At 39.9% G+C, this 15,358-nt stretch overlaps 1 protein-coding gene across 1 annotated transcript in view; it reads left to right on the top strand.

Annotated features, from left to right (window-relative positions):
- Positions 1 to 15,358, top strand: part of TTLL7 (tubulin tyrosine ligase like 7) — a 1,104,754-nt gene that overhangs the window by 376,999 nt on the left and 712,397 nt on the right. The window contains exon 5 of the mRNA XM_086936338.1: positions 1,245 to 1,379. Within this exon, the coding sequence (XP_086792464.1) occupies positions 1,245 to 1,379 (135 nt within the window). The remainder of the gene's footprint in view (positions 1 to 1,244; positions 1,380 to 15,358) is intronic.

Raw genomic sequence — 15,358 nt, 5'->3', positions numbered from 1 at the left:
ACTGTTTCCCACCTGCTGAGGAATTCCTAATGTTTAATCGCTTTCTGAGTTCGAAAATTAACACTAGCCTTCATCATTCAGCTTGTGACTGCTCTTCAGCGGACCTTACTGTTAGTGTGGTTGAAATGTAGACATGAGTGTATGTTTTCTGATACGTCTTTAATGTAGAAAATATATGCTAAGGCATACATTTTAAAGTTCGTAGTGGCCTTGAGTAATTCTTTATAAAATCATTTTAATATCAATTTAACCTGTTCAATCCTATTATAATGCATAAAAAATTCTATTCAAACTTCTCCTCACGACCTTCAGAGCAACTCGCCGATTAGGGCCAGTATATCTTTCCACAAGATTTACATTATACACAACAATGAGGACACTCAGAGCCACCTCTGCAAACTTTCTCAAATTGCCAGGCTTCAAACTCAAAACCAGGGGAGGGAAATCGGCCACTGTGTTAGAGGCAAGGGCGTGGAACTTTATGCCAAATAAACTCAGATCAATGGAATCTGAAGAGCAGTTTAGAAAGGCCCTAAAGACATGGATCTCTGGAACATCAGATGATTCATGCTTTGCACTCATTTAGATTCTAACTCTTCACTGCTGAAGCTTGTTATCTGATAGCACCAAGAGGCTCCTCTGGGAGTGACAGTTTGCTCTATATAAATGCCACATTTCATTTAATTTCATTCAAATACAGTTATTTCATGCCCTTCTCGCTTGCGTAACAAAACTAAAGGGGGCACCCCTGCTAAGTAAATGGAGCCCCCCCTCTGTACTCACTCAGGAGCTCTCAGGCCAGGGTACTGTGCTGAAGGGGAACCCTTGACTCCTCCGCACTGTGGGGGCGGCAGGGGACACGGGGGCCTTTGTAGCCTCACGATTGCGGTGTAAGAGTACGATCACTGTCATCAGATATTTTGTGTTTGGTTGCTTTCATTGTAGAGTACAATGTGGCATTTTGTTCGAAATTAATGATATGTTGAAATATTGTGTAGTAAGGCTTGAACACATTGATTTGAACATCTTCCAAATCTGCTGAAGTAATCTTTATTTATTTTAAGCTTTGTAATTGATTTTGTAGTTAGGTTATACGCTTACTCGTGTTTTATGCTTTCCAGGTTTAATCCATGAAGTTGGAAGATATCTGAATATTGTTTTTCTTATTAACCTGAACATGTTTTCTCTGAATTTACTGTTCCATTTTCATAATTCTTACTCAAATCTACTTTGATTTTTCAAAGACAACCAAGAAACACCCTGCCTCGCTTTGAACTCAGAAATTACGTTTGAACCTCCCAGCAAAAGGAAAGCCAGGAAGAAGAAAAAAAAGCATGGCATAATAACAGCAAATATTGCAGGCACCAAATATGAAATTGGTAGGTTTGTTGGTACGGCGGTAACTTTGTAGTTATTCTTTTTTATGATAGACATGGTTAACATAATACATTAGCATCACACAGAGAACAAACCAAAATATTGCAGGATTATGTGTAATGTATGTATGTAATGTATAGGCATTTATATAGCGCACTACTTACCCGGAGGGTCCCAAGGCGCTTCGACCGCTGCGAAACCCTTCCTGGCTTCCCTGAGAGATGGTCCCTTAATGGGTATCTCCAGGGTGAGACCAGGCATCCCCGGCGGTCTGGTGGGGCCGTTAGTGAAGATGAGGCAAGCTAATGCCCAGAGTTGCCGAGTGTGATCGCTGATCAGAGTGGGTACCGAGGCGAGAGAATTATCGAGTCCGCTGACCCTGGTCCAGAAACCTGCCGCGCCGGGAATCGAACCCTGGTCCCGGGCCATCCTCTGCTCTCGGGTTTGCCGCCTCTAACCAGTGAGCCACACTACTTATGAGATACTTTTAACACGTTCCTAATGAAAAGATTATGAATGTGTAAACATGCAACTTTCCACTTTCCCTTATTTCTCTTCCTTGTTTTATGAGGTCATTTAGACCTGCAGGGACAGCTCGCTGGCCTGCCAGGTGAGCAATGGTTGGGGGTCTGCTCCCCTGGCAGATGACCTTCATTTCAATTTACAGGTCCCACTTTTCTTGTGGGAATCTCTGTTCCCTCACTGGAGCCACCTCTTGGTACAGATCCTTTGTCGAGCAGGCACCATTTTTGATGTGTCAGCTCTCCAAGAAACAATTTCCAAACCTGGAGCTTATTCTTGCCGAACAAAGTAAATATAGCCACGATGCACATGATGCACAGGGAACTTCCTCTCTGCATGTGAGGGCCACTGTATGTCTTGTATGGCATGGTTACCCTCCCTAAATTGAGTGAGGTGAACATTACTGTGTTCTGGCAGGCCTGGGGTTGTTGGGACATCAGGTCAAATGATTCCGATAACGAAGCCAGGCGAAGCTCTGTTGACGGAAACCCTGTGTTTCCCTACCTCTAAATGGGGTGGTATAATCATAAAATTGGTGGAACGGTACATCTGCCTTTTCATAGTGGATGCACCATTCTGCCAAATTTGTAAATGAACCTATTAAACTTGAAATCTTGTCTTTACTTCTGAGACAGGAAACATTTTGTTTTCCAAATAAATGTAACAAACGCTGTTAGTCCCTCCCTCTCAAGAGAAGGGTATGAGATGGTCGCTGTTCCCTCAATAATTCTGTTTTTCCTGTCTGCATAGATGCAGGTAGTTTATGAAAGAGCATAGTATTTTTTAGGTGCTCAGCAGATACCTTTATGCTCATCCTTTGCTTTTTTGTTTATTAGTTTAGCTAGTGCCAGCTTTAACTATCTGCCTGAACTCATGTTATAACAAAAAAGAACAAGCAATGGAAAAGCAAATAGGCTTGGCGTTGGCCACCAGCATTTTGGATATGACAATTATTATTGCATTCTATTCTAGGTTTAGCAGAACGTTATAGTTGAGGAATCTGCTGGACCCTTATTAATCAAAAACGGTTTGGCTGAAGGCAAAAATAATTTTGAATTTATAAAAAGCACACATTACCATAGTAATCCCTGACAAAGAAGGAGAACTTTTTTGTGTGCGGATGTTCTCGTTTTGAAAGGCCAGCATGCTGTAACTCACGTAAAGTCAGACAATGGCTGAAGTGTGCTGACCCACTGCCCCATGATGCACGCTGGAGAGAGTGGAAGAAAAATGTAAATGACACAACAGCAGAGTAATGGATACAATCTGGCTGAATGCTTTATTGCAAAGACAGACAACTAGAGAGATTTGCAATGGCAAGCAGAGAGGTTTGCAAACACAAACAGCCTAGAGGCTTGCAAAGACAGAGCGATAGAACAAGAAACCGGAATAAATGGTTTTGCTTCAGTTAGTAATCTAGAAGGTAAATATCTCTACTAGCACAACGTACAAGAGCACGGAAAGCAAGCTAGAAAGCCACACAAGCAGGACATACAGATTGCATTAGTTTACAAGTATAACTGTAGTTCTCAATTAAGATACATACCAGCATGACATACAGGACTCCAATTACTGTTTTTTGTTTTTCCACCAAATGTCCTGCAAAAACATTCAGTTCCAACTGCCTAGAGAACGTGTGAGTGTTGACTAACTTTTAAAGGTAGGCCCACAAACCTGCCCACGCAAAAACATTTGCTCAGAAGCACTTGCAATCTACTGGTGGAATTTCAGTGAGTAAATACCACCGGTGACATGCCACCTCCGAATACTGAGATGGTTTATTTCTCTCTCCTACTGATTCATGCTTCCCTCATGGTGATTTAATTTAGTGTTGGTATGTGGAGCCAGTACTGAATCTGTCACATAATGCAACAAGAGATGTGCTTAATACAGCTGTGTGTTTGCTGGCATATTGTGATTGTATGTATTTTTTTGTGTTAACTTTTGTACCTGCCCTGGGAAGGTATAGGGGCACTGACTTGAACTAATTTCCCGTCATCAATGTGGACTGCTCCATCCATTCCACCATATCCTCTTCATTGCTCCAGTCTGCCCGCTCCGTCCTTCCCGCACTAGTCACAGGATGGCCATTCTCATAAATACCCTCCCTTTCCAAGGCACTTCCTGTTTTTCTGTTGTGCGTTTTTTACTCTTCACTCTTAGGCTTTCAGGGGTTGCAAGGGTACTCCTCAGCTTGACGTCGCACTTTAGTTTTTTTTCTCTCCCTGAGGAGCGGAGATTATTGTAATAGTGTAGCGCTTACCACATTTAATATTCCTGCACTGACACAGCGCTCCCTGCAAAATGGTAGAAGCTAAACTATGGCCTTAGAGGCGCAGGGAAATCAGAAGCAGCACTTCTGGGGAAGGATTGTTCATGGTATGGTGGCCCACGATTTTGGTATTCTTCCAACAAAAGTATAAATGTAAACTGTGAATTATGTATTTACAGAAGGATGTTTTCCAGTTCTCCTGATGGCAGTGAGCATCATACTATAAACAAACAAGCACTAGAATTGTTAGCTCAGCTTGAAAATAAGTGGTATTTACTTGACAGTACCTGATTTGCAGTATGGTAGAACCCCATACCTATGTTGCTTTCCTTAGACCATGCATTAACATTTAAGACATTTTTTCTTTTAATTTTCATATTTGTTCTTGTGCAGCACACACATTTGTACGACTTTACAACTGTTCGAAACTCGTACGAAGCAGTTCCCTTTGCTGCTCCTCAATCTTCACTTAGTGTGACATTGATAAATTTGAGTTTTACTGTAGCGCATGCCCAATGTCCTCAATGCCTTCTGAGTTGTCAGGTGTGAATTTCTTGGTGATAGGTTAATCCACATGGAGGTTGCTACTTTGGGGAAATGTTTTGTGACCCTTTGCTCACATCTCTGTCTGCCCTTAATGATGTTTGGCTTCTGATTCACAGGCGCTTATGTTTTGTGTAGTGTTTGTTCTGCATATTTTGCTGAAGTTACATTGACCACTGTATTTCCTTACTTTCCTTCTTTGAGAGTCTTCAGTTCCACTAAATACCAACCTTGCCTAATCTACTATCCATGCTGATAAGGGAGAATGTGGGAAAACATACTAAACAAAAGCAAATATAATAATGTGCATTGTTCATGCTTATTAATATTTGTTTAATTTTTATTTTGCATAGTGTTTGTTTCCATAGTCTTGTAGCTTTCCAGCAGTATAAATAACAGGTGACACTACCACTCATCCTGGTGCCTCAGTTAATCAGCCCCACTAGCAAATCTAGAACTTTGTTTTTCAGGTCAATATTTTCAAGGTTTATTAATGTTAATCCAATTGCTTTAAAAACCCTGAACCAGTAATTCAACCATAGAATATGTTGCTAAAGAAGACCTAGGATTTAGTAATCTGGTTACCTCAATTTGTGTTGGTTTGTTGTAAACACGATTATTGTAACGTAGCAACATAGATTTCACATTTTCAAAGTTTTTAAGTGATTTATTTAACATTAAAATAAGGGAGATGTTAGCCTTTTACCTTCCAATATCTTTCCGTTAGATATCAGTACTTCGTTAGGATGGTAGCAGAACTCCACACCATGCCACAAAATTCCAATCAGCATAATTTCACTCAACACCACACACTTCCACACAATTCAACTCAGATCCATTTTACACCACATAATGTGAGAGCAAACCACCTATTTCACACACCACATACATACAATCCACACCACAGAATTCCACATCATGCCACAAAATTCAACAGCACACCACATAATTACTCACCACAACATACTTATCAACAACACAAAATGCCATTCCACATAATTACACTCTGACACACAACCCCACTCCATGTATTTCCAATTCACTCAATATTACATCATTACTATCCACATGTTTCCACTCCACATCACACAATTCCACCACACACAATTCCACAACGAACAATTCCAACCCAACCCACATAATTCCACTTCACACCACATGCATCCACTCCAATCCAAAAACTGTGGGTAAAAGACATTGTCATTTACAATGGCAATACCTCTAACTCTTACAAATGTGAGACCTATTGCATTGCAAATACTTGTTTATTTAACTTGCTCACAGCGCACTGCTAGAGTTGCAACCCAGACTTTTTTTTACCAGCGCTACAAATTTTTTATGCTCCCGTTGGATCAAATAATAGCCAGTATTTGTTGCCTTTATCAGTATGTGCTTAAAACAGTAAAATATAAGAGTAAATCAATTTAAAATGTGTTCTGGTACTGACTTAATAAGCCAGGACTGGTCATTAAAGTAAGAGTAGACAGAAAGCCTATTATTAAAAATAAATACAGAAAATGTTATACAAAGTTCTATACAAGTATCATGACTAGACATTTTCAGAATCTCAAAACCTGAATAAATTGCCAGTATTGAAAAAACGGGACAAAAACTGGCATTTCCTTTTACATTGAAATGGTCAAATTCTTTAAAGCATTTGGATTAATGATGAGATAATTTAAGGAAAACTTTAATTTCAAACCATCCTCTAGCAAAATCATGGGATGATGAGGGCCACGTGGTTAAACTTAAGAATGATACAAAAGAACATTTCAAACCTTTGACAAATGCATGCATTGCAGCTGTTCAATGCTCAATTTCACAGTCCAAATGACCCCGTTTTTCAGACCTGACATCTCTGGTGTGGTCTTCCCCCAAACCGTTGCCTTCACTCCTCCTATTTTCTAAATTAGTTTTTGTTTGCACTAGGTCTCTTTGGACTTTGCTACTGTTAACCAGTGCTAAAGGTTTTGTGCTCTCTCCCTAAAGCATAGAAAATTGACTTACACTTGATTGGCCCATTTAATTTACCTATAAGTCCCGAGTATATGGTACAACATGTACCAGAGGACTGTAAATTAAATGCTACTAGTGGGTCTGCAGCACTCACCCACTACATTAGCTCTTTAAAACATGTCTTCAGTATGCCATTGTAGACTGTAGTGCAAGTTTAAACTGCCCATTCAACCAGGCAAAATAATCATTTTGCCAGGCCCAAATCTCCCTTTTTTTTAGTTTCAAATGAAAGCTTTATTAAAGTAAAGAGTGGTCAATATACAATACATGTGATTAATCATTGAGCAATACATCACATATGTATTCCAGCATAAATACATGAATGGGAATAAAGGATAAAAATCACAGAAATTAGAAAATAAATAATAATATAAATAATAAGAAAAAGTTAGAGGAACAACTAGAAAAATTATGGGGGTTTAAGTACTTCTTGTTGGGAAGGGTTTGGTAAGGAATGTCGTTTGGCACAAGTATTAAAAAACATTGTAACATGTGACCATAACTAAATTTGCTTAGTAGCCATATGTATGGGAAAGGTGGAGAATGTATCTAATCTATGAATGTGGCCGGTATCATACCACCAGGCCTTGTAGGAGATTTCCGTGAAATCCTTCCAATTTCTTGTTATTTGCTGAAAGGCAACCGCTAATAATAAATCAATAATTTTGAAATTAATTGTACAATTATCCCAAATTGGTGAGAGGCTTCCTAAAAAGATGACTGTTACAGAAAATGGGGTATTGGTGCCAAAATTTAAATTAATTTGAGAACAGACCCGTTTCCAAAAATGATGTACTGGCGAACATGCGAAAAGCATATGAAACAACAAATTAGCATTTGGAGATGTAAAGGACCAGCAAGTATCCGGTATAGTGGAGAATCTTTTGTTTAGGATTTGCGGGGAAAATACAAGCCTATTATATATATAAAACAGTGTTTGTGTTAAGCTAGCTGTTATTTACGAATTTTATTCCAAATATTGTTCCACAATGGTAAAGATCATGCTGTATTAAAATCTTTCTCCCATGCAACTTCAATGCTCGTTTTCTGCCGTTATCGTATATGTGGATTGCAAAAACGTGTATAAAGTTGATGCCTTGGGTTGAGTGCGCAAAAGAGTGGACAGATCCTTATGCATATCAACCGTATGAGCCTTGGAAGGTTTGCTGGCTAACTGAGTGTATATATAAAGTACAGTTTCACGAAGAGTGTAGTATTTGTAAATGAATGAGGTGGGTAAATTGTATAACTGCCTAAGCAAAGGAAAATAAAAACATTCTGTGTTTGTAAATATTTGGTGGACCCACATTAAGCCCCGTTGTCTCCATGTTTTCCAATAAAAGGGTTTATTACGTATTAATAAAGTTTTGTTATGCCACATGGTTGAGGCTAAAAAAGATTCAAGAGTGTCACAAATTGAGGGGTATAAAGGGCTCAATAGTTTGGAAGTGAGCTTAAATAAGGGAGTGGATAATGCTTGAGGTTTACGGGAGAAAAAAAGATCCTCCTGAAGTGAAAAAGGAGATAAAAACAAATGTTCAATTGATGTCCATAGGGAATAATCTGCCGTAGAGTCAAGTAACCAATATGAGGCCTGTCGTAGCAGAAAAGCGTTTTGATAAGCCGAGAAATTGGGAAAATGAACCCCTCCTTCAGCTTTAGGACGTGCTAGTTTAAAGATAGACATACGTGGTTTCTTATTGTTCCATAAAAAGGAAGATAGTATTGAGTTGACAGATTTAAATAGTTTAGCAGAGATGGGAACTGGAATATTGGAAATGGTGTATAAAACTATAGGGGAAAGCATCATCTTTATAGTGTCCAGACTACCCCACCAGCATAAGTAAAGTGGATACCATTTAGCTGTGAGCTCTGAAATTTTTTGAATGCAATTGTTCATGCATATTGTTACTGTGCTTTTAATTGCGTGAAATTGAACCCCAAATATTTGATATGGGAGGACTTCCAAGTGTAATTAGCTGGAGTAAAATCAGCTTTAAAAGTGTATTTAGTCAAGGGCAAAATTTCACATTTATCACCGTTTAATTTGTATCCTGAAATCAATGAAAAGGATTGAACCTCCTTGAGGAAGGCAGGGATCAATACATTGGGGTTCGAAATAAAAAGCAAAATATCATCAGCATACGCTGCAAGTTTAACCTTGGTCGTGGGGGTTTCAAAACCCTGTATTTGTGCGTTTTGACGAATTTTTGAGATAAAGGGTTCAAGGGCCAAATTAAAAAGAAAAGGGGATAAAGGACATCCCTAACGCACTCCTCTGCCGAGATCCAAAAAGTAACCCTGGGCGAAGCACTACGCTACGCTCGCGGAGTTTGCGAAGTTTGCGCAACTTCGCACTACGCGAGCTGCACGTAGCACAGTGCGAACATGCGTAGTGCAGCGTAGCGTAGTGCAGTGCTCATTTTTTGCTTGTTCGCGGTCCTTAACATCATGTTCGCGACCGCGAGCAAGCAAAATGACATCCCGACGAGATTCTCAACGCAGGGAGGTAAGGTTTCTCATTGTGAGTGGTTGCGCATGCTCGTGACCGCTCTCAATGAGAAACTACCAGTTCGCGTTGAGAAAGCTGCAGCTCGAGTAATGATCTACTAGAGCAGCAGAAAACTACAGCTCGCACTGTGCAAGATGCCGTTTTCAATGATTGCACAGTGCCGGATGCTTGTCCGCACTGTGCAATCATTGAAAACACATCTTGCACAGTGCGAACATGCTACTACGCAGCTCGCGTAGTGCTACGTGAAGTTCGCGTAGTGCGAAGTGCACTTCCCGTAGCTTTGCGTAGCGCTACTTTGCGAACTACGCCCACCCTTACAAAAAAGGATGATATTAGACCATTAGCACATACAGCAGCAAGACGGATTAGAGTATAGTAGTGAGATTAGGGATGTAAACTTTGGGCCAAAACCGAACCATTTGAGAGTATAAAATAGGTATTGCCATTCAACTCTATCATATGCTTTTTCTGCATCTAGTGCTATAGCTGCCAGGGAGTGTTTCAAATGTGAAGCTTTAGATAAAATGTTGAAAAAAAGTCTTGTATTGTCTGTGATTACTCGTCCTTTCACAAAGACAGATTGTTCTTTGCCTAATATATTTGGTAGATAAGGGTCTAAGCATAGGGCTAGTGCCTTGAAAAAAATCTTGTAATCTATGTTGATGAGTGAGATGGGTCTTCTTTGGGTATTAAACATATGTGAGAATCTGAGAAAGAGCCGCCAGATTTTCCTAAAGAATGAAAGGAATCAATCAGAAGGTGTAACTTGTGCATTAATAATTTGGAAAAGTGGAGAAAGAATTCGACAGTGAATCCATCTGGTCCAGGTGCCTTGTCTTTTTTAAGGTGTTGGAGTGCATCTAAGAGTTCTTGTTGTGTTATTTCAGTTTCTAAGGCTGATAGGTCAGCAGAAAACTGTTGAGGTTTTTGTATGGTTGAAAAAAAGTGTGAAAGCATATGGTGTGTGGGATTTGTTTCAGAAGAATATCATTTTTTGTATAATAATGCAAATTCATTCAATATTTCCATATCCTTGAATTTTTAAAGTAGAACTGTCATCGTAAATAGAATCAATATTCAATTTATTATGTTTAGTCTTTTGATAGTTGGCTAAGATTTCACCTGCCTTAGTTCTACTACCATTACATTTTACGCTAGATTTCAATAGATATAACGAGGCATTATCTGTTGAATCCTTATTGAACTGTAATTTTGCTTTTATAAGGGTATTAAGAACATCTTTTGAGTTAGATGTATAAAAAGAATACTCCAGTCTCTTAATATCTTGGAATAGGAACTGTGTATGCTTGCGAGCGATGGTACGTTTTTTGGCCTCGTAATTTATAATAAAATCTCTTGCTGAAGCTTTAAAGGCATTGAAAAAGGTAGAGATTCAGTTTGATTTATGGAAAAATATTCATAGAAAAAGGCAATAAATGAGGATGAAAACGTTGGGTCCAGAAGAAGAGAATTATTAAATCGCCAGCATCTGGGAGCATTGGGTGTAGGTAAAATGTCTAAGTCGATTGAAATAGGAGCGTGATCCGATAATAGTATAGGTCCTATTTCCGCACACATAAGTGCTTGCGAAATGTTATGAGATAAAAAAAGTAATCGAGTCGCGATTGAGAGTGGTGCACAGGGGAGTAAAAAGTATATTCTCTTGTGACTGGTTTACACAATCTCCATGCATCTAGAAGTTTATGCTGTGCAATCTTGTGGATAAAAGATTTGTGTGGTTTGTTGGGAATGAATGAAACTTTGGAGTTTCGATCTATGAAAGGATCAAAAATCTGGTTGCAGTCACCTGCCAGTATAAAATTATCGTCCATGCAAAGAGTGATCTGCTTAGCTGATGAAAGCCAAAAAGAAGAGTCGCCACCAGTAGGGGCATAAACATTGAAAAAGAGACTGGAACATCTTTCAACATCAGCTTAACATTAAGCCAACAACCATCCACATCAGAGTCTTGTGAAATGAATTTGAAATGAAGTGATTTGCGACACAACATCATCGCCATTGGAATAGAATATTTCTCCCATGCAATCTCTTTTTAGTTTTAAGGAATTGTTTTCCGTGAGATGAGCCTCTTGCAGAAATATTATATCTGCATTTAATTTTTCCAAATGAGTTAGGACTTTTTGTCTTTTTATGGGGGAATTTAGCCCTCTAACATTCCACGATACCAATTTCAACAGCATAACGGTTTAAGAGGAACAAAAAATGATGAGAGCAAACAATAGTAATCCCGATTAGTCAAGCAATTGGGAAAAGTACATGAGACAAAAATTATCATCCAAAAAGTTGCCATGACTGAAACAAGGAGAGAAAAATGCATAGAAAATGGTAAAAGGAGAAAAAATGTTTGATAAGAAAGATCAGTAAAATGTAAGGATTAGTAGCTGAAGCTGTAAGTCAAAGGGGAGAAGTAGGAAATTGACAGAGGTAATTTAGAATAAGAGCTTGAAATTGACAATATCATTATTAACGTTAAACGAAGACGAAAAGAGAACGTAAGGGGAAATATCAGAGAGAATAAGGAAATCAAGGACACTCAGAAAAAGAAGAAGGAGAATATTTAGAAAGGAAAAAAGACGGATAGTTAGGGACAGAAGTAGGGTAGAAATGTGGGAGGATAACATACCTATATGAGGAGAGATCAGGTAGACACGGGGGAGGGGGTGAAACCACATTGAATAGATGACACATCCAAGGTCGGCTAAACCTTAGACCGGGAAGGCACCATGAAACAAGGGTAAAACATCTGTGGAGGTGAAAAATAATGAGAAAAGGGAAAAAGAGATTGAACGGACGATAGCAGTGATAACCAAGAGTGACATTGAACAAATTAGCGAAATCGTGAGCTTTGGTAAGAACAACAATGCATGTAACGAAAGCAGAAAAACTCAATTGATCTATCAAAGAGTGTAGTGGAGTGAACAAAATTCAAACAACATATTCAGAGAAAATGCAGCGTCAAGCATTAAATGAAGAAGAAGGTCCAGACCGTATCTGTCTCCTAATGAATGGAGATCAGCTGTCATGTTTAGAAAAGCCTTACATCGATTAGCAGTGGCTTTAGCGTAATCCTGTGCAAAAAACAGAGATAAGCCTGACCATGTAATTTTTGGAGATGATTTGACTGCTGACAGAACCTTCAATAAGTCTGTATACTCCAAGAAGTACAAAATGATTCTACTTGGTCTTTGTGAGGGCAAAGCATGAGATGGCATATGACCTAGCCGGTGTGCTCGCTGAATATTAAGTACCGTTCCCTCTGGCATGTGAAGTACTTTAGGAAGGAATGATTTGAAAAAAGTAAGTGAATCAGATCCTTAAAATCCTTTCCTAAGCCATAAATACGTAAATTGTTCAGTCTGTTGCGATTTCCTAGTCCTCAACCTGTTTTTGAAGTGACGAGACTTGAGACAAGTTTCTTTTAGGAAGTAACGCTTTGTTCAACTGAAGAGACTCTTGTTTCAAGTTGGGACCAGTTGTCCGTCAAGATTTGCAGTTTGGTGTTAGTTTCTTCCATGAAGGGTCGAAGGGCTCTAATTTTTTCCAGTAATAACTCCATGGACACTGGTGATGCTGACTTAGGAGGTGAAGGAGGGTCTTTTTTTATCTTTTACTGTTAGATTTCCCTAGAATTGCAGGAGAGGATTCTATTGTAATCTTTGAGCTTTGAGAAGATGATGCTAAAGAATCCTCTGAATTGGAGAATTCAGAAAAAATCTTCACATTTTTTACAAAAAAGCGCTTTGGTTTGGACAATGAGGGGTGTGGAGCCTTTGTTCTGCCCATAAATCTCGCTCCATACACACTCTGCTGATGCAAGGGCACTGAGAGTGAAGCACAGTCCAGTGAGAATCACACAGTAGAAGGAGGATTCATGAGGAAGAGACTCAATTCTGCTATATGTAAGTAAACCCTTGATATTAAAATACGGAAGTCTCTTTTTATTTGAGCATAACAGCCATTAATCAGACTTTGTACTCCCCTCAATACCGTGATATGAGAGCAGATGAAAATACACGCTGAAGAGACTTATTAAAGAACCTAAAATAGCTGCTCCACAAGTTACTTCACCAATGCTTAAGCAGAGTTCAGTTAGTAAGATGCGGCATTGAGTAGCAGAGTTCTAGCTCAAAAAAGACAAACATTAAAAATTTCAAATATTTCCCATTCTTGGATGTATTAAGAGCGGAGCAAAGCGGCTGTTTCAAAATGTAGTAATATTATGCCAGTAATTTGAAGAGAAGTTCCAGGAGTTGATTGTGATCCTAAAATGGCTGCCACACACACTGCATTGGAGATGCTTAAACTGGGTCCAATGAGTGAAATTTGGTGTTAATTACCTCATTTGCCTTGTAAAAAAACATCCATTTACCAGTCATGGTATGCTGGTAATGTAGAAGGCATTTTTTAGAACTAAAGGCTTTGCTTTGGCATTATTATGAAGAGGTGCGCAATTGCGGGAAAGATGCAAAATTGCGGCCGCTGTAAAAACGGGACCGCGAAAAAACTCACTGCGACAAAATAAACTACTTAGCTGCCACTTGAAGGGTCGCCAAATGTCTCAGAGCATGCCTGGGATCTTCCGACGTCCGCGCACGACCTCAATAGAAGAGAAGTCTGCTCGGAAGCTGTAAGTCTTCCCGTGAGCTACGGAGCCTCACTCGTATGCCGCCATATTCTTCAGGCGCCAAGCCACGCCCCCACAAATCTCCCATTTTAATACATATAAGTCACCTCTAGGGTAGGCCCTAAAGGCCCATAGGACAGAGTTCATTGCATTTAAAAAGTAGAACATATGGGTTTACGTTTTACATATCCTGGTAGTGAAAAACTCCTAAGTTCATTTTTCACTACTGTTATGCCTATCTCTCCCATTATATAACTTTTAGTAAGTGCTAACTTTTGATTGGGAGCACGTTACAAACATGATGTTCGGACTCAAATGAATTGTAATTTAAAATCCTCTTTAATTTTGAAAATGCCTCTTTTAGAAAGTTGTCATTTTCCCACCCAGAAGCTTCTAAGTCCTTCTAGAAGTGTCGAGGTGCGTGGGACTGTTTATGGAGCCCCCATTAAGAATGAGTATTGAGCCTAAACAGTGAACAGTAGGGGACTAGATAGGAAGGATGGGCCTTCCTGCCAGTAAGGCTGGGGGCTGAGCTGTTCACTACCCCACTTACATTTCCATGGGCTTGCCTCCAGCACACTCAAAGGAACCTGGCACTATTATTTTTTCACCCCAGACTTCTTGGAGCCTCGGCAGGGAAGGAAAGAACTTTCCAGAACTAAATGTGGGGGTTGGATAGAAAATTCCCCTAATTCAAAGGATGACACCCGGTATAAATATTGGACCTCCTGGGCCACTCTTCAGTACACTCCTGCACCTGCGGACACTACAGAAGAAGGACTGCCTTGTTCCCCAGAGCACTGCCATACTTCCTCAGAGGACTGCCCTTCTGCTACCCCAGAACTTCCCTTCTGCTTGAGACCAGCCTTGTCCCCTAGAGGACTGCCCTTCTACTTGAGACCAGCCATGCTCTCTGCGAATGAAGACTGGCCCTGCTCCCTTCATTCTAGGATACCTGGGTGAGTCCCAGGGTCAGTTGATTACCCTCCTGTTCTGAGCTGCAGGAACACAACAAGCTCCAGAGGCCTCTCCGCAACTGCCTAATGGACCTGCTGCATCTGGACCTGCAACTGGACCTGCCTGAGCCCTGCTGCCCTCTGCTACAGTGATTTTCTGATCCTCAAGAGGTGCCTCCCCAGGTCCTGAACCCTCGGCTGGCATTGGAGTACAACCATCTACAAGAAAAAGAGAAATCCTGACTTAGAGAATGATGTAACTTTTTCAGCACAACTAACTCCTATGCCTGTCTCCATCCCATGCTCCATCACGGTTAGCCTGATTTGTGACTTCCCCTGGTCTAGCTTAACCGGATGACTTTCAGTGGCGCTTAGTGCTTTTAGGCGCTTTACCTATCTAAAACTTTAATATTGTAATTCTCTGGTTCTAATGATTGGATTTTTGTGGTTCTGATCTCATCTTTTTTTATTAAAATCTACTCTATTTTTCTACTGGGTGCTACTCTACAATA

Source organism: Lissotriton vulgaris, chromosome 1_1 (genome assembly GCF_964263255.1).
Source record: "Lissotriton vulgaris chromosome 1_1, aLisVul1.2, whole genome shotgun sequence".
Taxonomy (NCBI): domain Eukaryota; kingdom Metazoa; phylum Chordata; class Amphibia; order Caudata; family Salamandridae; genus Lissotriton; species Lissotriton vulgaris.
Note: the sequence above shows the minus strand (reverse complement) of the source record. Positions and strands in the feature narration are given on the sequence as shown.